Source organism: Morchella importuna, assembly GCF_003444635.1.
Source record: "Morchella importuna strain M04M26 chromosome Unknown Morimp01GS014, whole genome shotgun sequence".
NCBI lineage: Eukaryota > Fungi > Ascomycota > Pezizomycetes > Pezizales > Morchellaceae > Morchella > Morchella importuna.
The window spans coordinates 23,402-46,918 of NW_025763411.1; the positions used below are offsets into that span (position 1 = coordinate 23,402).

General features: G+C 44.3%; 9 protein-coding genes across 9 annotated transcripts; 4 read left to right on the plus strand and 5 right to left on the minus strand.

The window, feature by feature from the left end:
- Positions 1-333: 333 nt before the first annotated feature.
- Positions 334-856, plus strand: LAJ45_05185 (uncharacterized protein; the record flags this gene model as incomplete). Its single annotated transcript, XM_046114757.1, has 5 exons — positions 334-443; positions 531-593; positions 648-660; positions 722-766; positions 833-856. 5 exons carry the CDS (start codon positions 334-336, stop codon positions 854-856), a joined length of 255 nt encoding a protein of 84 aa, XP_045971794.1.
- A 1,055-nt stretch (positions 857-1,911) lies between these two features.
- LAJ45_05186 (uncharacterized protein) lies at positions 1,912-2,748 on the minus strand (the record flags this gene model as incomplete). Its single annotated transcript, XM_046114758.1, has 1 exon — positions 1,912-2,748. The coding sequence occupies one exon, from the start codon at positions 2,746-2,748 to the stop codon at positions 1,912-1,914; it is 837 nt and encodes a 278-aa protein (XP_045971795.1).
- A 68-nt stretch (positions 2,749-2,816) lies between these two features.
- On the minus strand, positions 2,817-3,371 carry LAJ45_05187 (uncharacterized protein; the record flags this gene model as incomplete). The annotated part of the gene is made up of 2 exons (XM_046114759.1): positions 2,817-3,256; positions 3,350-3,371. The coding sequence occupies 2 exons, from the start codon at positions 3,369-3,371 to the stop codon at positions 2,817-2,819; spliced, it is 462 nt and encodes a 153-aa protein (XP_045971796.1).
- Positions 3,372-5,532: 2,161 nt separating this feature from the next.
- On the minus strand, positions 5,533-6,591 carry LAJ45_05188 (uncharacterized protein; the record flags this gene model as incomplete). Its single annotated transcript, XM_046114760.1, has 3 exons — positions 5,533-5,584; positions 5,748-5,904; positions 5,994-6,591. 3 exons carry the CDS (start codon positions 6,589-6,591, stop codon positions 5,533-5,535), a joined length of 807 nt encoding a protein of 268 aa, XP_045971797.1.
- Positions 6,592-6,635: 44 nt separating this feature from the next.
- LAJ45_05189 (uncharacterized protein) lies at positions 6,636-8,006 on the minus strand (the record flags this gene model as incomplete). The annotated part of the gene is made up of 2 exons (XM_046114761.1): positions 6,636-7,734; positions 7,786-8,006. 2 exons carry the CDS (start codon positions 8,004-8,006, stop codon positions 6,636-6,638), a joined length of 1,320 nt encoding a protein of 439 aa, XP_045971798.1.
- A 4,409-nt stretch (positions 8,007-12,415) lies between these two features.
- On the plus strand, positions 12,416-16,835 carry LAJ45_05190 (uncharacterized protein; the record flags this gene model as incomplete). Its single annotated transcript, XM_046114762.1, has 16 exons — positions 12,416-12,481; positions 12,550-12,668; positions 12,729-12,820; positions 12,885-12,961; positions 13,025-13,054; positions 13,112-13,184; positions 13,233-13,304; positions 13,390-14,099; positions 14,157-14,492; positions 14,558-15,005; positions 15,058-15,314; positions 15,370-15,583; positions 15,638-16,015; positions 16,075-16,305; positions 16,357-16,528; positions 16,595-16,835. 16 exons carry the CDS (start codon positions 12,416-12,418, stop codon positions 16,833-16,835), a joined length of 3,516 nt encoding a protein of 1,171 aa, XP_045971799.1.
- A 447-nt stretch (positions 16,836-17,282) lies between these two features.
- Positions 17,283-18,285, minus strand: LAJ45_05191 (uncharacterized protein; the record flags this gene model as incomplete). The annotated part of the gene is made up of 4 exons (XM_046114763.1): positions 17,283-17,383; positions 17,436-17,649; positions 17,710-17,726; positions 17,808-18,285. 4 exons carry the CDS (start codon positions 18,283-18,285, stop codon positions 17,283-17,285), a joined length of 810 nt encoding a protein of 269 aa, XP_045971800.1.
- A 324-nt stretch (positions 18,286-18,609) lies between these two features.
- On the plus strand, positions 18,610-20,209 carry LAJ45_05192 (uncharacterized protein; the record flags this gene model as incomplete). The annotated part of the gene is made up of 6 exons (XM_046114764.1): positions 18,610-18,651; positions 18,738-18,984; positions 19,042-19,127; positions 19,176-19,464; positions 19,522-19,785; positions 19,842-20,209. The coding sequence occupies 6 exons, from the start codon at positions 18,610-18,612 to the stop codon at positions 20,207-20,209; spliced, it is 1,296 nt and encodes a 431-aa protein (XP_045971801.1).
- Positions 20,210-22,094: 1,885 nt separating this feature from the next.
- Positions 22,095-22,516, plus strand: LAJ45_05193 (uncharacterized protein; the record flags this gene model as incomplete). The annotated part of the gene is made up of 2 exons (XM_046114765.1): positions 22,095-22,302; positions 22,509-22,516. 2 exons carry the CDS (start codon positions 22,095-22,097, stop codon positions 22,514-22,516), a joined length of 216 nt encoding a protein of 71 aa, XP_045971802.1.
- Positions 22,517-23,517: the final 1,001 nt, after the last annotated feature.

Consider the following 23,517-nt stretch of genomic DNA (forward strand, 5'->3'; position numbering starts at 1 on the left):
CTGCAGGCTCCACAACTCAACCACCTCATGTCCTTCAATACCGCAAGATTTGGAGCGTTGCACCTGGGCGTTAGAGGAAATCCTGGTATGTAAAAAGCACCAATTTTTGCTCGAACTGTGGCGAATCCTTCAGTTTTTGGTGAGAGAAACTTACCAGGATCTTATTTAACACCCGGGTGCAACGCTCCAACTTTTGCGGTATTGATGTGGGCGGATGTAGATGCATACATGTAGTATTACCCGGATTTTAAGCGAGCCTTGGCCAGTGATCGGCTTCGAAAACGCAGGTCTCAGATCCAGCATCATCGTTTCTACCTCTGAACAGCAGTATCGATGTCAACGTGGCTGAAAATATCTGTGGAACCTCTCACGCTATTGGTCCCCCTAGTTTCGGCCTTTCACCAACCAGCAAACACCTACAATATATACATACCTAGAGTCCCGTACGTACCCATGGGAAATTGTTGACTTCACACCATTGTTCAGTTTCTTCAATTGCACCCCCACTGTAAGACGATATGAATAATTAGATGTTTGCACTTCAAGAGAGCAGCCTCGACAACATCAAATAAACGACACCCAATAATCTATTTGTATGTGGGCTCTATTAGCACTAGATGTAGACGTTAACGTTGATATATGCACAGAATTCAATTTCGGGTCTATGAAATCGAATCATCCGACCCACTGGTTAGAATAGATGCTTATGCATGCAGTACAGAACGTTAATTCGGCATCTCTGCAAATCCCTATAGATACCACAAAAGTATGGAAGTTCTCCTTTTCAATGAAAACGGTTTATAATATTATAAACACCGAGATGATCTTACAGTGCACTGTGATGTTCACCTGTTGAGCACCGATTAGAGACTCCTAGGTTGGTATATTGACATTGACTTAACTGGTGGCATACTAAAATTCCAATCCACTCATTTGACATGTTAATGGGGCTTTTCATTGTTAGCTAATGCGTGAATGACATATCGTAACGAGCGATCCGATATATAGATACTGCGTGTGCCCAAGTAGATTGGATTACTTCAGTTCAGGACGTTTCACGACTTTAGTGCATGCGCAACCAAGGAGCAGATGCGTGTTCGAGGTATAGTGGATGAAGCGGAGCAAATACATGTGAGATCGGGTAGGAACCAAACAAGGTACGCAAGTACGTTTGGGTAAACCGTACTGTAGTATAAAAGAATGCTGCTTCTGCTACTGTACCAAAATAAAAACAAAGATGGATGAAATCATGAGTCTGATTGCGCATGAGAATAGTAAATCGGACTCCATCCTCGCCGCAAAGCGAGTGACCGCAACGCCTAACAGCCAAGCCTATTGCAGTCGCCCTGGCCTTTGCAGGTACATACAATAACCCAGACTTGAACCCCCGCACCTTTTCAACCACGCATCACGAGAAAACCTGTACCCGACACCATTCGGAAGAACATACACTCAAATATTGCCATTTTTCAGCTAACCGGAGCAATTTTCAGAAAGGCCAATAGGGTCAATATCTCCAACATTAGAAAGGTTGATATTTCACCTTTTCGCCCAAAGAAATACAATATGTATAAGAGTGAGGAAAAGGGGCAAAAGAGAAAACAAGTAGAATTTAGAAAAAATGACAGATATGGCATAAAAGCACTAAAATCTGTACCTTTGGTAGATGTTTCAAATGCGTAGATGGGGGGGGGGGGGGAGGTTAAAAGATAAGATAAAAAAAGGCAACAGAACAAAAACCTCGGAATACAACGTTGTAGAATGATGTAGACAGAATAATGGTTGGTCTTAAAGATGTGCGAGACAAGTCGTTCTAGAAAGAAGGAAGGACAAAAAGAAATAACTACCAAGTTTTCAACAAATTTCTAGAAACCTCGGGGATTATTAACAAGCTTTAGCTCGTTGCGGTTCCTAAAAATTCTGGGCAATACCGCTATTACCCTGTTGAGGAAAGTGGGTGCTTGTGGGTGTTTCAATGCGAGTGTTACGTCTAGCAGAGACATCCCTAATGACAGGGGCTGGTCCATAACCATTATCTCCTGAATAGGGATGGGCGGGGTTCCTTGAGGAGTAATATGCATCCTCATACCCGTCATCCACACCATAGTATTGGGCATCGTGATGGGACATAGGTTGACCAATATCAGATTGATCTGACTGGGTCATTGCGGAATAATTTGAAGATGCATTGGAAATGCCTCTATGAATTCCCCCGGAATTTTCCGCCGCGGCAGGACCATTCATGGCTCCAATTACACTAGAGTCTGCTGTTAAAGGCCGACTCCCATGTATTAAAGGAGCATTTGAACCATCAACAGAAGGTGAGTTGCCCGCAGGGAAGGTAGATGTACTAGGCGAAGTCGCTACGCCCGTATACCCATCTGGGACAGGGCCAATGATATTTTGTTGCTGCTGTTGCTGTTGTTGCTGAGTGAAACCCCCATCCGAAAATGCCATCCCAACAGGGGACATTGGTACACTAGTCCCAACACTCGAGCCCATATTTGACGCTTTTCTCCCTCCGTTTGTCGACCCCCATCCTCTATAACCAGCCCCATCACTTTCTGTCATTTCGTAAAGAGTTTCTTCACCGTTACTATTACTCCGGGCGACCCCAACACCCGCCGCCGTTGATGCCGCGCCACCATGGGGATCATTATTGGGATTGTATCCGTATTCCTCAACCTCTTTCCTCCTGGCTTCTGCATCGGCCCTGGTCTTTTGTCGCCTCTTCCATAAAAACAACATAAGTATTGCAACAAATGCAACACCAATAATAGGAACAATTACGGCAACTACCACTTTTGCTGTTCCGTTCAACCCCCACCTCCGGCATTAGAGTTTTCCGCTGAAGAGCTGGTTGGTTGCTCTGCGGTAGAAGTGCCGGTAGTTGCGGCGCTAGATGTAAAAACGGATGATGATAGATTTGTCGCTCCTCCTGGGGTGATATTGGTCGAAGTGATGGTTTGCGTGACTGTCCGAGGAGTTTCATTTGATGGTGAAACAGTAGTTACAATGACAGTTTGGAAGGTACTTGTGATTGGTGGTTGAGTTGCGGTGACAATAGAAGGCGTTGTCGAGGTGGTGGATGGCGTAGTGGCTGGGGATGCTGGAGACGTTGTTGGTTGAGTTGTTGTGGTAGGAACTGTTTGGGACGTAGTGGTCGGGAGTGCCGTAGATGATGATGGCAAAGGTGTGGTAGAGTCACGCACTGAAGAGGTGGTGGAAACTACAGACGTCAGAGACGGAGGCGGGGCTATAGATGTCAGCAAAGAATCTTCAGGGAGCTTGTGGAGTAAGAAAGGAGGTTGGGGTGTGGGGGAAGGTGGAATTGAAGACAGAAACGCACTGGTAATATTGGAACTAGACATCGTTTAGATGGCAAACTTCACGACGCACGCTTGGTGTGCAGATCGTTAGGTAACGGGCTTGGAAGAACTTAAGTGATTCAGAGAAGCAAATACGATGCAGGTCGCAAACGACTCAACATGCGGGAAGAAATGTAAGTGTGGGAATATCGAGAGGAAGGGAGGGGGGGGGGGGGGGGGGGGGAGAGGGGTTGTAAATATCGAAGTGAATAATAAAAGGTTATGGGGATCAGAAAGATGATCGAAAGCAAAAGCGAGAGCGACAACAAGCGAATGCGTCCAACTAATGACTAAATGAGTGGATAGGGCCCAAGTTGACCCAGGCTGAAGAAGCGATGACCTGGCAGGGAGGCAACGGTTGAAAAGCCAGTGGAGGAGGGCGAGAAGCGGAAGAGGAAGGGGGAGGGAGGGGAAGGGGAAGGGGAAGGGCGAGAGATATGGAGTGAAGATGGTGAAAAAGAAAGGGACAGGGTAAAATGCGATGGTTATGCGTTTGTGGAGCCTAGCTCTCTATCCCGCTTAGAAAATGTGCACTTTCCACACGTGAAGAAAAAGGACGAGAGCAAAGGGACGAAGAAATATTATGCTCTAGCGTGGTGATATTCAATACATGTACCTACATGTAGGTTGTATGCGATTACATGTATTTAAGGGTGTGAATGGAGAGAGTACGGTGAGTACATGTATGTATACAGTATTGTATGTATGTAAGGACCCCAGTGCAGAAGGAGCTAAGGGTGGGCGGTAAGGGGCTTTCTCCTCTACCTACAAGCTGCAACTAATTAGCGTAAGCAGTACACAAGTAAAACTTCACAAAGACATTGACATCAAATTCGATATTCGAGTCGTGAAAACATCATCGGTTTCGATTCCTGGGCTCCGTAAATATTGGTTTACTATTTCTAGTCCTAGGTAGGGTATAGTTGCACTCCGTTATAGTCCGTTTGTTACAGCAGTTTTTTTTTTTTTGGGGGGGGAGGCTTTTTATGGCATATATATAGCATGCCATGTGTTGAAAAAAATAGTTTGTACCTTAGACAGTAACACCCTTGGTCATTTGAGTATATATGCTATTAATAAATTTTTGACGATTACAAGCTGCTTTATTACCTGTGCCAACGTCCGTATAAGATTTGCACTGAATTTATAATTACACATCTGAAGGAACCAATTCAAGCTCTCGTGATCATTGGACTCTAGCTCTCCAAATAATTTAAAAACAAATAGCAAACAGAAAAATTCTAGATCATGAGTATTCAATTAAAGTGAGCCTTGCATTAGTTAAAATTCACCCCGCCGCTAAGATCATACAAAGAAGATTGTGAAGTGAGCGATCGCGATGATTGAGGTTATCATTGGGTGATATTTCCTGATGTTTATTGGCTAATTATGTGATTAACTGATAGTTCGTTCGTGACGTTTGGTTAATTGGGTTGGTAGGCCGTCCCATCATCACCTTCCGCACTTAACTCCGTCTTTCTGCCAATATCTCCCCATATAGTTAGGGAAGACTTTAGTAATCTGTGTGCACCGCGGATTTGTTCATATACAATGAGCGTTAGTTTTAACATAACTCACAGTACTTTACCGTACAAACTGTAAACATATTAGTTATGATAACTTCTGGTAAATCGACGTATAATCTGGATCCTGCAGACCAAGAATACCGTCAAACAAATTAGATGAGTTTTAATGTCTACGGTGTGCAGCAGCTTACCGCTCACGGGGTATGGCCACAACACGGATCATTTATTATAATGTAGCATTCATGTTTGTCCTTAAATTTTACAGCACATGAGACATAGATGAAAAGAATGAAGTATGTATTAGCTAGTGCACATACTACAGTACCGTATTCATATTGTTGCCAAAGAATAAAATAAAATCCCGCTAATACTACAACCTATATTGTACTTACAAAGAAGAAAAAAGGAGAGAAAAAATACCTGGTAACGGGCTAATTTAATAGCATTGACCATTTTCCAGTTCAAGGCAGAAACCAGGAAACACCAGTGAGATGAAGACAAAATAACTGGAGAAATAGATAGGGAAAAAGGAATAAAATGAATCACCGCTAGATAAGAAAGAGACATATGTACCCATGATACCGAAATAATGCCCACAAGGCATCAACTCCCTATGTGACTTTGGCCCTCAACATCCATCAAGTCTGAAGTTGGACAAGCCGGATGAAAGAGAAAGAAAGAACAATCCTACTTCAAAAATGAGCGTATTTCAGAAACACTTTTTACCCCTGTACTCGAAAATTTCATCTTCCATCTATCCAGACAAAATAACAAAAGCACGCACTGCACGCAATTACATCGATTCAAACATAGCTTTAAAATTCAAAGGACCACCTCCGCTCTCATGACTCACGTCGTTATTGGTTGATTTATGCTTGCAATTGGCCCGACCTTGTGCTCGATATCACCAGAACCTCCAGAAATCGTGAAGAAAAGAATGTAGGAAATTAAGGAAATATTGCCGCTGGTCGCCTGCGTTCCTTCGGATTTGGAAATCATTGTCGAAAACGCTGCCCAAAGAGAACACCCGAACGAAAGAAATCTATATTGGATCCGAACACCATTTCTAACTCACAACAGACCACATTTCCTTACTTACGCATATCCCAGGTAGGTTTGAGGTTGGACGAAATCGCCTCTTTGGCAGGAACGACGTCCTGGGGAATGCGTGACACGCGATACGCGCCGTTCCTGATATTTTGAATTTGCTGAGCTGTTACGCCGCTATTATTGCTCCTAATGCTCCCTGCGTCGCTTACTGCATCATCGTTCTTAAACTTGCGTGGAGGAGCGAAATCAAGTCCAGTGAACGTAGAGGAATTTCTCAGACTATGAGGGTTGGGAAGAAGGGAGAGCTCATCGAAAGCAGATGCAAGCGGTACGTGTGGAGATACACTAGGTGAGTATGGGCGAAGCCCCCCACGAAGGCCAGGGGATTCTGTACCATCTCCTGGAATTCTTGATGAGGGCGCAAATATAACCGGTGAAGCGAAGGCATCTTCCTTAAGCATTGAAGGCGTGGGTAGAAGGTGAAGCGGTGCAGGGGGGGGCATTGGCTTTCGTTGAGGAGGGGGTCCTCGCCCACTCGCAGAGGAGAATGACCGTGGACCAGGCGGCATAAAGTGACCGCTGGCAGCAGACCCGTTCCTTGGTGGGGGCCCACCAAATCTTGGTGGCATGCGAGGAGGAGGAGTCATTGCACGTCTGGTTGGGGCTTCTGCAAATGGTTTTGCTCCAGGTATTACAAATCTACCAGTCTCTTGGTCATAGACTGCAACACTATCATCGTGATATTCCCCTTGATGTTCATCTTGTCTGTTGTGTCTGGGTTGCGTAGGCATGGGGGAGCAGGAGACGTATCCTCGAAATATTCCTTGTAAAATGACCTAATTCGCATTGCCCGTTCCTCTGCGTTCTCATCGGCTGTTCCTTCTGGAGGCAGGGGACGGAACCCAATCGAAAGCCTGCGGTCCTCAAACGCTCCTGGGGCCAAGCTCTTTCGACCAGCCGCTTGAGGAATTGGATCCTCCATTTCACTTCGTTCTGAGGCCATAGATAGGCGAAATTGAGGCCCTTCGCCATATTCACTCTGATCGTTTGAAAGTGGTCTTGAAGACTCCGTTAAATCGAATTGAATGTCAATTTGGGGGGGTTGTTTGGAGGAGCCAATTGTGAGCGCAGGAGGAAGTGCCTTAGTTGGTTGTTGAGGAGCCGGTGGCTGCACCTCGATCTCTTTAGCTGAAGTGTTTTGTTCCCCGCTTTCACGACTACTGGGTCCAGCACGAGGGTTTAAAGGTAGCCCGGAAACAGGGGATTTCACGGCAGCAGGAGACGGGACGGTAATCTGTGGGACACTGCGGGAAGTATTGGGCGTAGAAGGCCCCCGCGGGTGAGGAGGCGTGGACATTGGCATTGGCGAAGCTCCGCTAAGCAGCCCCCCATTCATACTTGTCCGAGAACCATCAGGACTGTCGTCTTGGCGTATGGAATGTGCGTAGATCGACGAATCCCTACCAGCTGTCATGGGACGCCCATATCTGTCATCATTGCTTGCACCCATCGTCTGTAGAGTATCGTGTGAATGGAGGCCTGCCGGAAGAAGATATGGTGATGCAACGTCGAGATCAAGGGAAACCTGTCGGCGGCTACGACTATCTGACTTTTCGCCGTCCGCAAGGTGAGCGGGCGGAATTTTGGAACGATTTCCACCACTACCACTCCCAAATTCCATGCCAAAGTCCATGCTTTTCGTCTTGTCCATGGCATCCTCTTTCCTCAGCTTCTGAGTATGTCTGCGGTGAAGATAGACCAAAACTAAACAGGCAATAAAAATGGGAACCCTACTCGAGGTCAGATAACTATAGATTCAATAAGCTCGCTCGATTACTTACATTGCACCTAATAAAATTGGCAATGTTTGATTAGTAGCATTGGCTGGAAGCTCACAGCGTGGGCTTGGATCTCCTTCGGTGCAAGTCGCTGTCGCAGCAATTATAGTTGTAGTTGCACGTTTGTTCAAGCTTGGTGTGGCCACATCATGGATAATGGTCGGTAGCTCTGTCGCTTTTCGACGTACAAGTTCGTGCAAACGGTGGTGCCCGCGGGTATGCATAATTAGAAAACGCTGAAGGCTTCTTAGGTACCAATGTTAGAGATTATACCACCGCAACTTCATCTAAATTCCCTTACTCACCTCGAACTATATATATATATATATATCCAAACTATCTGACTTTCACAGCACGGCCGGTTGGGGTATTCTATTATGTAAGAGATTCTTTGGAGTAAAGGTTGTTCTCAATTGGGGTTGTATTAATGCGAAATGGTGATAGTTAAATCAATTGATTTGGGCGGAGCAATATTTACGGATTAATCGAAGGAATGTGTTTGGCGTAATTAAGTGATGCTAAAGAGGGAAAGAAATTCATATAATAGTGAACTTGGACGGGAGGGGGAGTAAGGAATGACTGGTGCGAAAGATCAAAAGAGGGTTATGGAGGAAAGCCCTTCGAGGGGTAAAAGAATGACTGAATGGGCTTACTAGCTGTAGAGCAGCGTTGACTGAAGAGCCTCTGTCTGGTGAGCCCAACGATGTGGTGGTGGTAGAGGTAGAGAGAGGAAAGGGAAGAAGAGAAGGGAGGACGGTAGTGGTTATGGGTGGGAAACAACAAAAACGGGGAAAGGAAAGGAGAGGCCGCTTCCTGCATAGATTGGACAAGGGAAAGAATTGGCTGTTGTCTAGGCCTGAATAATGATGAGACAGCCCGCCCACCAGCGGCTGTGGAGAGATTACCAGCCAAGTTCACACAAGCATGAACAAGAACAGGAAACATGGAGCCTGTTACTTCCCTTTCTGCCTCTTTGGGCCTGCTTCTTCGTGCTTTCCACCGTAGACAAAACAGTCTGGTAAACCTCCCACGCATGTCGCTGCATCCTGCATCGGTGCTCCCTCATCGCTTCAGGGATTAGGAGCAGGTACAGAGAAACCCTGTGGTAGAGTAGCTTGGTCGTGCAAAGGAGACCAATTGGAGTCCATGCGAGCCGTCCAGGAATGTGCGAAAGGGGGCCACACCAACAAGGATCAAAGGCACAGTACCTGATCGGGTGGAGGCCTCCCACGGAAATTGCAGTACTTGGCAGGCAACCTGGTCGGTGGATCCTAGCACTCCAGCTATCGTACTCCTCCACAAATTACTGTAATATTAATTGTACTGTGCTAGATGATCTCTCTCTCTCTCTCTCTTTCTCTTTCTCTCTCATTTTCTCTCTTTCCACTTATAAAACCATTGATCCCTCCATCTCTATAATCTGTACCCATACCTCTTCCATCTCATTTTTCTCACTTTCGCGGGGTCTAGATCAATGTTCAGCCCGAGAAACCGTAAATACATGTATATGTATACATGCACTTACATGTACCTACATGTAGCTGTAACAAACGTGCTTTATGCGGCATATTAGCCGTTCAGAAAGTACACATGCCAGGACTACATGTGGGACTGTATGTAATAGGTATCGTTACCGTTGGAGGCTGTGGTGGCTCGGATAAGTTACCAGGCTTCTTCCCGTTCCGAACTATGGGTACAGCGATTCACAGTCATTTGGCGAATACACCCATTTGGCGAACAGGGATTAAGGCCAATAAGAATCAAGATATCTTAGTCAAACTCGAGGTTTTACTGGTTGCTGGCTGGTTGCTACATACAAATTCGCCAAATGGGTGTATTCGCCAAATGCCTGCGAATCGCTGTAGCATGAAATTACGGCCTCGCGGGACTACCATGTGGTTTAAATCCTCCCAAGAAACTGTGGCGAGTTAATTGGCAGTGTGGCATCCGGTACATAAGAGCCACATTTAGCTACGTGCCAAGGCACCTTAATCAGCACACCTATGTCAATAGGGTTACTCGGTCGTTATTAAAGCGTACCTAGATGTGTTTGCTAAGTGTCATTTTTGACAATTGACACTTCGGAATTGACGGTGACATGGAATGCGCAAGCTGCAAGAGCAGGATGATACATGTATGTAACTACATGTACTATGGTGTCCTCCAAGTATATTAACGTATTTCACAGCCTGACAAGCGACCCCACCCAAAAATGACACTTATGGATGCCACTTTGGAGAGTGGCGGAGTGTCGATTGTCAGAATTGACGGTTACATGTAGTAAATACATGTACGCTCTATTGCAACGCGATCACCCAAAATTAAAAAACTTAAAGTATCTATAGAACAAAATACCGATTTGGGGTATACGTATCACATCTGGGTTCAGCGTCAAGCCTTAGAAGCCAAATAATCAACGCTTCAATTGAGGGCACCGCGAGACCGACGCTTATTACCACGTCGCGATCTTAATCATGACAGAGCCTCAATTTATAAAGGATTTATGGATATCAGTTCAAAATCAAATACACAACTTTGTATCTACATACATGTACTCAAGGCCGGTATCCGCTCCATGTCAACCTCGATCTCGATACAAGTAGCCCAAGATTTTTTATCGAGTGAGTATGTACTCTATAAGCATCTTTGTTTGAGCACATGTACCTACTTTCCAAACCAATTATCCCTAGCCGTGGTTATGTATAGGGACGTTCTGTAATAAAGTCCTCACTACTATATGTAGTTTGCGTGGCTCACGGGTCTTACGTAGAGTTCGACAAAATGAGCCACATGCACAGGTAAGTGTTCACAATGTGATAGCTACATGTAGTGGTACATACATACATGTAAAGCCACAAATCTGCTATAAAGAATAATCTGCTGTATCGAACGAGAGATTTTGGAATATCCAGGTTCGTCATAACGGAGGGCAACTGTATATGGGTTTCTAATGTTTAGCCTAGTCAACGCGTTTGTTCTGGTTCTGAGCGTCGCTGTGTCGCCTTTGAGACTACAGACCTGATCGATACCTAGCAGCCCCAATGGATACCCTGTTCAGACTGCAATATTACTAGTAAGCTACATGTACTGGGCGTTGAGGTAAATACGAAGAATCTGATAAGGGAATCTTGCTGTGTTTATCTTATCAGATCCTCAGTATTTATGGTTGACCCCGGTACATGTAGGTATCTCATGCATTAGCGTGCCCTACCTAGGAAACGATTTACTGTAATAAAGCAGCAACTTGCGAAGTTTTTGGCATCTCTGAGTATTAGAGAGGTTTCGCAGCGTCTTTTCAGATAGGAGGTGCGCCTACAGGCTGCAGGACCTATGCGCAAAAATAAACAAACAAGAATAAAAATGAGGTTTTGCTTCCTTCGCATCCGACAATGCGCCAAGTATGCCAGAGTGAATTGACTACTCTCCTCTGCGAATTCTTGTAGGTGTACCGGGGATTAAGGGTAAGTACTGAGAACCTTATTTTGGGCTGTAAGGGCCAGTGGGCGTCTGCTATTGGTCGATTCAAAAAAAAAAAGGACACTTGGCGGCCAAGAGGTTAGACGCCTTCCCGGGCCACTCGAACACCCCCCTCACTCGAACAGTTAACTTAAAAAAGAAAATATCTGCGCTGTAACCGGTTTCTGTACCTCTTGAATTGGGCTTCTCCACCAATAAGCATCAACTGTTCGAGTGAGGGGGGTGTTCGAGTGGCCCGGGAAGGCGTCTATTTGAATTGTGTGTGTTGCAGCAATGCAACCTCCATTCCCTCTTTTCCACTGATGTTCTTTCTGAACTCCACGAAAAACATGTTTGAAAGTTTAGGATTGCTATTAAGGTGATGGCCAGAGCAAGGGCTATCATTTGGTTATTTTTTTGTATTTTTAGGAAAATATTTAGATTTTTGAGTGAGTATATATGAAGTGTCTTCGTACTTTTTTCCCCATACAAATTTCAGGGCCAAGACCAAAATTCATTGGCTGCTTTTTGGTTGCCATGGGCGGTTCCCATACAAAATCCAAGGCGTCTCGGTATTTAAGGTGAACCCCCCGGTACATGTAGTTATGCAGAAACTTGCATTGTCTGATGCAGCCTTTAAGCTGATTTTTTTTTTTTTTTTTATCATGTAGTTTTATTGATTCTAGGTACAAAACTCTGCATGCAGTCATAGACTATGGCATAAGCCCTTAAGCTGATACATCCGCTTATGATATACTGATGCTTGGTATCCGACAACGAAAAAATTGACCTACTTGCGCATATGAAGCCATATGCGTGACTTTATGCACCCTAACTATGCGAAAACCTCGTTGTCGGACGCTGCGAAACCTCTCTATTCCGAAGACCGATAAATGCAGCAAACTGCTTACCCGGACGTTTTCTCAGCCAAATTCTAGGTCACATGACTGCCAATTCCCGCTAATGCATGTATTTATCTCTGTTGCAAAATTCGTGGTTGCATACATGTATGGGTGTCGATCTAGCAAAAGGTACCTGGGTTGCAATGCAACGAGGCCTCACCAGTTGCTACCGTACTGTACAGCTTCTAATTGATGGGACAAATGGTTGAAAATTTGATTCTCGGCCTTCGCCAAGATTCTCTGAGCTTTAGGAATATTTGGAGTTTATCCGTTGTATGATTCTTCAGAATAAGGATTTGGTTGTGCGGACGGTTTTGCTAGATTGTCGCCGATATATCTATGTACCCCAAGAACTGCGGCTCTTGTGTTTACTGAAAGTGAGGGCTGACTCATCTCATGACCGATACAGGCCAGCCGCCCCGCCCTTTGCCCATCATCTACAGCCTCTCCCTCTTTGTCAAGTACTTCGCACAATTCTCTTGGAATAAATCGTGCATCTCTCTCCTACACGTCGAGGAACCTTCGCGTGTACGTAAAGCCCGTAATAACTGCGGAATTACTATTATCTTCGCTAAACCCTGGATGCAGTCTTAGGTCCCCTCGTCTCCTACCCCGCCATCTCAATCATTCAAGAAACTCCCAGAAACCTTCCCTTCCAGGAAGTTTGAACTTACACATCTGTTGTTCATTGCTTGTTCTGCTGGAGCTCTGGTATAAACATCTTTACCTAGACCCAAAACACAGATATAAACATGGCCACTATTTCTATCGATGAACTGGACAAGCACGTCCGCACCTTCTACGAGGGAAGGGGTTCAGACGTGAGCTCTTCTCTTCTAAGTTGTTATTCCCTATCTTCTTTGTACCTTTCTGACCTTCTACAGCAAAAAAACGCGCAATTAGTTTTGAATCAGGTAAACGCCTTCATGGCACCTGTTAAGTTTCCTCTCTAATGCTAATCCGACCAATAGTTTCGCGAGAATCCAGACTCTTGGATTCTAGTGGATAAGTTGCTAGAGTCTGCAAATTATCCACAAACTAAATGTAAGAATCTTCTTATACCTCTCTCGTCCATATCGTTAACTCTCTCAGTTCTTGGACTCCAGGTTCTTGATAACGTTATTCAGACCCGATGGAAGATTTTACCCAAAGAGCAACGACAAGGTAAGACCAAGACGCGGCGGGGAATGCAGGAGTGGCGGGCTGTAGAGCAATCGATTAGGCATCACACTAACTTGAATGTCTCTAGGAATTCGAAATTTCGTTGTTGGCTTCATCATCCAGGCCTCATCTTCACCAGAAAGTTTGAATCAACAAAGGATTCTAATCAACAAACTGAATCTTGTGTTGGTATCGATATTGAAGCAAGACTGGCCCCATGACTGGCCTGATTTCATCAACGAAATAATCAGCTCATGTCGGAGCAATCTCTCCATCTGTGAAAACAACATGGCCATTCTCCGGCTCCTTTCGGAGGAAGTATTCGATTTTTCGGCGGAGCAAATGACGCAGTCTAAAACTAAAAATCTTAAGACAACTATGTGTCAGGAGTTTTCTTCCATTTTCCAGCTTTGCTCTGAGGTTTTGCAAATGGCTGAGCAGCCAAGTCTCATCAAGGCAACTCTGGAGACGTTACTTCGCTTTTTAAACTGGATTCCTCTAGGTTATATTTTCGAGACTCCAATTATTGAAACACTCCGCACACGGTTCCTAGAGCAACCCGAGTTTCGGAATGTTACCATGAAGTGCTTGACCGAAATCGGAGGCCTTCAGGTTAACCAATATCAGTACGACGAGAAATTGGTTGAGATGTTTACCAACGTTATGACAACAGTTTCAAAGATCGTTCCGTTGTCTACAGATCTCCGCTATGTTTACCCATCAAGTAATAATAGAGATCAGGAATTTATTCAAAACCTGGCCTTGTTCATTTGCAATTTTTTCACCCCACATCTCAAGGTATTCTTCCAACATGTCTCAGTTTGAAGGTCCTATCAATATTGACTAGTAAACTAGCTTATCGAGAATTTACCTAACAAAGACTACCTTACCCATTCCCATTTCTATCTCATCCGTATTTCACAGATTGAAGATCGTGAGATCTTTAAAATCTGTCTTGAATACTGGAACAAGCTTGTTCAAGAGCTTTATGAAGAAATGCAGTCCCTGCCAATCACTGATATCAATCCTCTTCTTAGTATGGGACAGATCGGTGCTGTGGGGCTAGCTAGTGGAGGCGGCGCCCTTCATCCCAACCTACATGCAAACTTTCCATTGAGAAAGCATATGTATACAGATGTTCTATCGAACTTGAGACAAGTCATGATCGAAAGAATGGTTAGGCCAGAAGAGGTTAGTTCACGTTTTACAGGTAATGATTACAGTATCATTTGACCAACCACTAATTATATATAAAGGTTTTAATTGTAGAGAACGATGAAGGGGAAATTGTTCGTGAATTTGTCAAGGAAAGCGATACCATTCAGTTGTATAAGGCAACCCGGGAATGTCTAGTTTATCTCACTCATCTGGATGTAGTGGATACCGAGAATATTATGTCTGAAAAATTGGCCAAGCAAGTTGATGGGTCTGAATGGTCATGGCCCAATTGCAACACCCTATGCTGGGCCATTGGGTCCATCTCGGGTGCCATGAATGAAGAGACCGAAAAGAGATTTCTGGTTACAGTCATCAAGGATCTTCTTGGCCTCACGGAGATGAAGCGAGGAAAGGACAATAAGGCAGTGGTAGCCTCGAATATTATGTATATTGTCGGACAATACCCTCGGTTTCTTAAGGCGCACTGGAAGTTTTTGAAAACTGTGGTGAACAAACTTTTTGAGTTCATGCACGAGACACATGAGGGTATGTGCAAGGTGCCCTGTTATTTGGAGATAATTTGCTTACTCCTTTCAAGGCGTCCAGGACATGGCTTGTGACACGTTCATCAAAATTGCTCAAAAATGTCGACGTCATTTCGTAGCACTCCAGCCTGGAGAGAGCGAGCCTTTTATAGAAGAAATTGTGCGAACTATGCAAACAATTACGCGCGACCTATCACCTCAACAAGTTCACACATTTTACGAGGCGTGCGGTTACATGATCAGTGCACAAGGGCAGTCTAGCATTCAAGAACGCTTGATTCAAGACTTGATGGCTCTTCCAAACCAAGCTGTAATAAACCCCCAATCAAACTCGATTACCTCAATACTGACCCTTTCTGGTACAGTGGGATGCCATCATCCTACAGGCGACCCAGGATCCTAGTATTCTAGATAATACTGAGACGGTCAAAATAATCGGTAATATCATGAAAACAAATGTGGCAGCCTGCACATCGACTGGAAGTTATTTCTATCCTCAAATTGGTCGTATCTACATGGATATGTTATCCATGTACCGTGCTGTTAGCCAAATGGTGTCTGAAGGTGTTGCCAGAGATGGTAAGTAATAGAAAATGTGTATAATTATTTACCCCATTACTAACATTATTTAAGGTCCTATTGCACCAAAAAAGCCCCGTATTCGTGGTCTTCGTACTGTAAAGAAAGAAATTTTGAAATTGATTGAGACTTACGTGCAGAAGGCGGACAATCTCGAGATGGTTAACGACAACATAGTCCCACCGCTCCTAGATGCGATATTGGTGGATTATAACCGTAACGTACCGGATGCTCGAGATGCGGAGGTATTAAATGTCATGTCAACTATAATTAGCAAGTTGCACGGCTTGATGGAGGACAAAATTCCCATTATCATGGAAAACGTATTCGAGTGCACGCTTGATATGATCAACAAGGACTTTTCAGAGTATCCTGAACACAGAGTGGAGTTCTTCAAGCTCCTCAGAGCCATCAATTTAAATTGTTTTCCTGGTAAGCTACACGTGGCTTTGAGAGACAGAGGAATGATTGGCTAGCTGACGAATTTTCAGCGCTTCTTAAACTTGATAATCGCCAGTTCAAATTCGTCATCGATGCTTGTTTATGGGCAAGCAAGCACGATAATAGAGAGGTCGAAGCAGCCGGTCTGAACATGTGCATCGAGTTGATCAATAATATTGCCGAGACAGACCCTCAAACTGCGAGTGCATTTTTCCAGCAATTTTTCATCCCTATCTTGCAAGACATCTTCTTTGTTCTCACAGATGCAGATCACAAAGCTGGTAAGTCTTCTTTTCAAATGATCATGCGGGTTGTCATTAACGGCTTTAAAGGGTTCAAGTTACAAGCACTGCTATTATCAAGAATGTTCTACTTCGTAGATTCTGGAAAGGTTCAGACACCCCTTTACACACCGGACCAGGCACCAGTAGGCACTACAAACTCACAATTTTTGCGGGAATATGTGGCGGGGCTTCTCCGAAATGCGTTCCCACATCTTCAGCCGTAAGTCGTCCTGGTCTCTCCCATCTTACTGATCAGTAAACTAATGCTTACGCCATCATTTTATAGAACCCAAGTGAAGATTTTTGTGGATGGCCTTTTCACCCTAAACAACGACCTTCCGAAGTTTAAACTCAACCTCCGCGACTTTCTAATCCAACTTAAGGAATTCTCTGCAGGGGATAATACTGAATTGTTTGCCGAGGACCGGGAAATTGCTGCCGAAGAAGCACGACGAGCGGAAAGAGAAAAGGCAATGAAAGTCGGTGGATTGATGAAGCCTAGCGAAATGGATGATGTTGAGTTGTGACTTAGTGGGTACCGTCCAACGGATGAAAACGATCAGGCATTATTACAGCCTGGGCCGCACCGGATTAAAGGGGATCTACTGTGTGGTGTTAATGACTGGGCTGAGGGATGGTGGTGGGATTGATGATAGAGTGTCCATCTAAGCGGTGCTGTTTCTTAATTATCTAACCAGTATTGCATCTCAAACATTCCTCTCATTCTCCTCTTGACCTTAAGCCATAGGAGATTCCAATAGTGATATCCTGAAAACCTACGGTATTAAGCAGCCTAAGATTATACATCGAGGTAGATCAAGATCTTCTTGGCACAATGAACCATCATCAATCTTTTAGCCACCACAGAAGATTATCAAACAGGGCAAAATAGTGCTCAAGAACTATAAAAGAATATACAAACTTATTCCGTGTAGTAAACATCTAAACAAATGTCGACCTCTAAACCTGATATATTACATGGAAACAACTATGTGGGGCTCTGGAACCACTGGAGAAGGCCTGTGAATAGTATCTTGAATACTAACGATGCCACCTTTGGGCCCCGGAATGGGTCCTAACGAATGTTAATGAACAGGGGAGCTTATAAATGGGTTTACTTTACTTACCGTTGATCAAAACCACGCCCAATTCCTGGTCCACTTTCAAAACCTGCCTGTGCTGAATGGTCTTCGAGTGCCCACCCATCCTCCCTGCCATCCGCTTTCCCGGATACACACGAGACCCGCCACCCTGGGATTGACCAGCAGAGCCCATTGCTCGATGGGTTAAAGAGTTACCATGAGAGGCCGGCTGACCAGCCCATCCATGGCGTTTCATTCCCTGCAAGAAGCACCATATCAGTCTCACGAGGCGTTACGTTTTGAAGCTTCGAGAACGCACTCCCGCAAACCCCTTTCCTTTGCATGTTGCCCAAATATCAACATATTGTCCCTCGACAAAATGATCAGCGTTGATAATGGTACCAGGTGCCAAAATACCGTTCTCGTCCTTCACCCTAAATTCTTTAATTGTTTTCTTGGGTGCTACACCAAATTTTTCGTAGTGCCCCAGCATCGGTTTTGTTATGTTTTTCGGAGCTTTCCATCCCAAACCCACTTGACAAGCCCAGTAGCCATGCTCCTTCTTAGTTTTTGGGGCCACAACTTGGACTCGATCAAGTTGTAGGATTGTGCAAGGAATTCGTTGGCCGTTAGGAAGATAAACAGCGGTCATTTCCTTCTTAACAGCAAGAGTGCCAACGCGTTGAGGAACTCGTCGGCGCTCGAGTGCAGCGGCTTTAGAGGCTGCAAGGAGTGTAGGGGAGGTGGAAGAAGAGACTCTCTTCATCTTAACACCACCGAAAGCGGCCCGCGAAGAGGAAGAAAATTGCGAAGCATTGTTGATCTTGATGGGTGAGATAAAGTCAAAGAACGACCCTATTTTTAGATGTCTCCAGATCGATATTTTCGGCGGCATAATTGCAGTTCAGTATGGTGGTGATGAAAAATGGACATCATTTGAACTTTCTCATAGTGGGATGTGGCACCATACGATGTGGCTGTGCTGACTGTGTGGCTCATATCTAGCGGGGAAGTTGGCGGGGCAACGTAATGCGCAATCGAGGTCTGGAATGGATGACGGCACACCACAGCTAACATCACCTCGAAATAGTTTTAAAGATAAAAACAACTCAGCTCTTCTACCATCCATCATCCATTTGCTCTTATATCCCTCAACCCCCTACCAGCTCTGCTCATATAAAGTCTAAATACTTCTTGCTTATAATCTTTTGAAACGATCATGGAATCTGAACATCAAGAAAAGCTTCCAGAGGAGTTCCCGGTATACTATATTTTTCATTTATTCCATATAAGTAGCGTCTTAAGCTACTTCCATTGATTGCATGTATTTACTAACCACTCACTTAGGCAAACTCTACATTAGATAACTCTCCTGCTCTCGCTAAGAATTCTAGCCAAGCTCCAAGTCAAGCACCGTTGGGCCCATCCACTACCCTCGAAACGCCCCCAGCGAAGCCTCCACGCCCTATGTCATCTCAACAACAGGCTCAAGCTACATTGCAAGAAGCATTTCCGTCTATCGATGGGGTGGTGGTACGTGCTGTGTTGGTGGCTTCTGGTGGTCAAATAGAGCCTGCATTTACGGCATTACTAAGTAAGAATATCTCCATGTAATCAGATGAAGAACAATTTTGGGTCTGATATGATCTAGGCATGAGCGACCCTTCTGTTGTAGAAGAAGATATGCGTCCGCCACCTCAACCACCTCGCCCTCGCCCTAGTACTCATTCACCACAAGTAGGTACTACTACACTCCCAGGATTCCACAACACTAAAGCTCTACAGAGAGACTCAGACTATAATATTACTCAACACACTGAACATCCACGGCGCCAGGGTCCACAAGGTTTCGCCACCACTCCCTATATGACCTCCACTCCTCAGAACCAACTCGAGGCAGATGAAATATATGCCAGGCAGTTAGCCGAACATTTCGGAGCAGGTAACATAGGTTCTAGAAGAGGAGGTGGTAGTGTGGATTACAACACTAGAAATGTGGAAACTAGAAGAAGGCAACGCATACCACTTCGAGATGAGGACTTTGATCCAAATAAGGAAAGATCATTCATTGATGGTAGATACTCTCAATATATATTTGAATATATCCAGATAACTAATTCCAGCCTGTAAGACGAGCTCCCGGTGATTAAGGAAAATATCCTTAAAGGGTTTGCTGAGACACAAAATAAGTTCAACTCATGGATCATCGATATCAAAAAACGTCTGGACGGCGACTCGCCAGAGAACTCCCCTCCACCCTCTGCACGTAACAGCGCTCAGTATGCGCGACCTGCGACCGGTAGACGTGGTTCTAGGGATGGAGGGTACGATGCTGACCCTAGGGTTCTGACTGATGATTTCACTCATTTGCATTTGAGGGACACTACTACTGAAGGTACTGTAAAAGACTAGAGAAGCTCGTAAAATATCTGTTTTTAACAAATGCTGTAGCACCGCAATCAAGACGCCCTAAAGCAAACCCAGGTTTATTCGAACCGTCTTCGGCTGATAAAGCTAGTCGCAAGGTCTCCTTTGAAGATCGTCCTACAAATATTTCTGACGAAGACCTATATCGCCCTGCCCCAAATCCCCGCCCTTCAGCTGCTGTCTCACCTGTTAGGCAGCCATCACCAGCTACAACTAGCAAGTGGGAACCCTTGAAGAGCGTAGAGCCAGCGCCTATGGATAGGGACCCGTTCTCCCTTGGTGATAGTGATGATGAGCGAGAGATTCCGTTGAAGAAACAAGAAACGGCCAAGCCGGTGTCCATCACAGGACCGCAAGAAACAGGCATTACTACGCCTAAAGTCCCTAAATGAGCGAGTGCAGTGTTGAAAGAATATTGAGCAAGCTTTCTAGGAGCTTATTCCGCGGGGGTGGGGGGGTGGGGGGGTGGGGCAATGGTCATTTTTGGAAGCAGGGTATAATAAGATGTACGTATATGATTACCTCTACGTAGACTGTTCTGGCGTGCTTGAGGTTAACAGGTCAGAGAAATTAAATGAATTGCCTTATCTGTATCTAGCCTATTAAGGTGACGAGCATTTTGCGTGTTATGTAGAGAATACGTCCTTCTCTAGTTAAATACCTTAGACCTACAAATTCTTGACGAAGACACGCGAGTAGACTCATCTCACGTACAAGGGTGGTGGTCTGATTAACACCTATGATTTGTACCTACTTGCTCATGTTACTAAAAGTTATTGATTATTCTTTCACTGCTTTTCGAAATATATTATTTATTCAGGGGTATTTTTAACACTCGTCAGTATACTCTCATCCCAGGAACTAAATACTGCTACAGTTGCTTTTAGAGTAACGGTGAAACTGGTTGAACGGCGGGCGGGGCTATTGAGAGTCAAGAAAGGTGACACTCAGGCTAATATCTAGCAAATTGATTGGCTAAAACCAGTATTTGCCGCTGCTCCAGAAGTGACTGTAGTGCTTACCATACAATATCAGGATTCCTCGCTCCCGACAAAATACCGTTTGGTGGTTTTGGTGCGAGGGTTTTGGTGAGGACGTGTGGTGTAACGTGGAAAAGCAGTTCACCCGTACTGTGTTTCCCTGCTCAGCGAGATCCCTACTATCATTTTGCAACATATGGTACGATAACCAAACTCTGTAATTTTAGACGCTTTCCGTTTATTTTAAATTCTTTCCATTCTTGAAGTATAACTATCTGAAAATATATTTGTATTACTACAAATTCTAGCTTTAACTATTTGAGTATTCTCCAATGTATGAAAGGTTTTTCTTCCGAATTACGCTCTTCTATGCCAGTAGCATATGAAGGTAAAAGAAAAACAAACCTTGTATCAGGCATCTAATAGAAACATTTACAGTTTCTTCTTAAATTTCAATAATAGGATATAACTCCTCAAGTTGTTCAATAAAATGTTTTGGTTCTGGTATTCAGGGCATCATGAGGTTATTGTGGTTTTGAGCCTTTCTAACTTCAATCTACGTTCACATACTAGTACGACAATTAATACTACTTGCTAATCATCAAAAAAAAATTCCGAGGGTTTCCTAAAGCATGAACTGAGTGATACAGCTATATTAGCTCTGACTGCTTGTAATACATCCAGCGATCAAACCGTGTCCAATAGCTACATGAATCTATAGACTGTTGTTTTGTCAGGTTTAATACGATATATTTTCAATTATACATTTTTTTTTTCATTAATATAGAGCTTCAACCCATTCGTTCATCAGAGCAAAAACGGAGACATATTAGGCCCTCGACAGCGTAGTGATATTCAAAAAATCTAGCTACCTGCAGACTGTGGAGGGGGTCACAGAAGGTGACTTCACAGCAAAAGGTTCACGGAATTAGGGTTAGGTTTATTACCGAGTAAAAACTGCCCATTAGCGCCTGGTCGTGAAAACACACGAAGGGATATCTGTATTTCTTATTTAGTAGTTGCTTTATAAAAATGAGTTAAAGGAATGCACTAAAAGACAACGGTTAATTACCTTCCGTTGTGAATTTTGGACAGGACTTTAGGCCAAGCATTGATCAGTAGATTCACTTTACGTACAAACCCTAGAGTTAGTAAATAATCATCCAGATATTAAGTCGCTATATGACCCTAATTACTCTAATACATTTATGTGCCGTCGTGTTAAACAAGTTTTGACGGTCGCAACGGCTTCGACCGGCACTGCGCGCAACCCGCAACCACCCCGCAATCCATCACGATGCCAACAAAACCCGTTGAAAAAAGCCAATATGACACGAGGAGGGACATTATTGCCCTCCCAAATCATGGTTTGCCTGTCAGCGAAATTGTGAAGGAAACTGGAGCCTCAGAAAGCACTGTGTACCGAGCGGTTGCCAAATACAAAAAAGAAGGGCATGTCTGCTACCTACCCCGCTCCGGCCGCCCATCAATCCTCTCAAAAGCAGGTAAGCAGATACTTGTAGATGTGGTAGAGGAGCACCCTACCTACGTATTGCGAGAGATAACTAAAGCCTCTGGGCTGAATGTCTCTCACCCTACAGTTGACAAGGTGCTCAAAGAGGCTGGATACACCTTGCACATCAAACACAAGAAACCATACCTCAAACCAAATCACAAATTAGCCAGGTTATACTGATGTCACCGCCGTCAGAGATCTGACCAGAATTATTGGCGTCGAATGGTCTGGACAGATGAAATTCACTTAGAATACAGCCCCAACCCAAGAGGCCAAAAAGTGCGATACCTACCCGGGCAAGGGATGTAGGAAAGATACCTTGAACCTTCATTTGCTAGTGGGAAAACAAAGATACACCTCTGGGGATGTTTTCAGCACGGGTCCAAAGGTCCTCTTGTCTGGATTAAGCGACGTCCACCTAGTGAAAGATTTAAGAAGAGGGATGCAAGTGGGATGAATGGGAAGCAGTATGCAGAGGAGATTTTGCAGGATTCTCTATTCCCTTATATCACTATAATGGGTAGAGAGGGCTCAAAAACAGTTGAGGACAATACCAAAGTCCATGATTCAGAGCCAGCGAAGGGGACCAGAGATTTGTTAGGGATCAATAGGATGCCCTGGCCTGCATGCTCGCCAGATTTGAACTGTATAGAAAATGTTTGGCACCTTTTGAAGACTGCACTTAGAAGGAGGTTTAGTTTGATTGAGAAGAGGCCTCATTCCCTTACTGAACTCTTCAAGGCAGCCCAAGAAGAGTGGGATAAGATATCACAGGACAAACTCAATTCACTAGTAGATAGTATGAACAGGAGGGTTATGGCTGTTATTGAGGCAAATGGTGCTGCTACAAAATATTAAATTACAGATATATGTACCTAGCTATCACAAGTTCTCTCATTTTTAATTTCATAGCTATTACTTGAGTGGTCGTTGAGTTATTTCATTTTGAAGTGGTCTGCGACATCCATTCGTTGGTGGTTGCTGTCACAACTTGTTTAACACGACTGTACATCTTGGAGTAGCAAGCCTACTCTAGAATTAGCTCGTCTACGTAGTCACCTCTTGATTCTGTTAAAGTGAGTAAGTGATTATATACCTAGCCCCTCGCCAAGACTTAATCACCCCACTAAACATCTCACTTCACAATTCAGAGTCATCGATTTAACCTGATTTAAAAACCCTTCGGTATACAACGCTTGAAAGA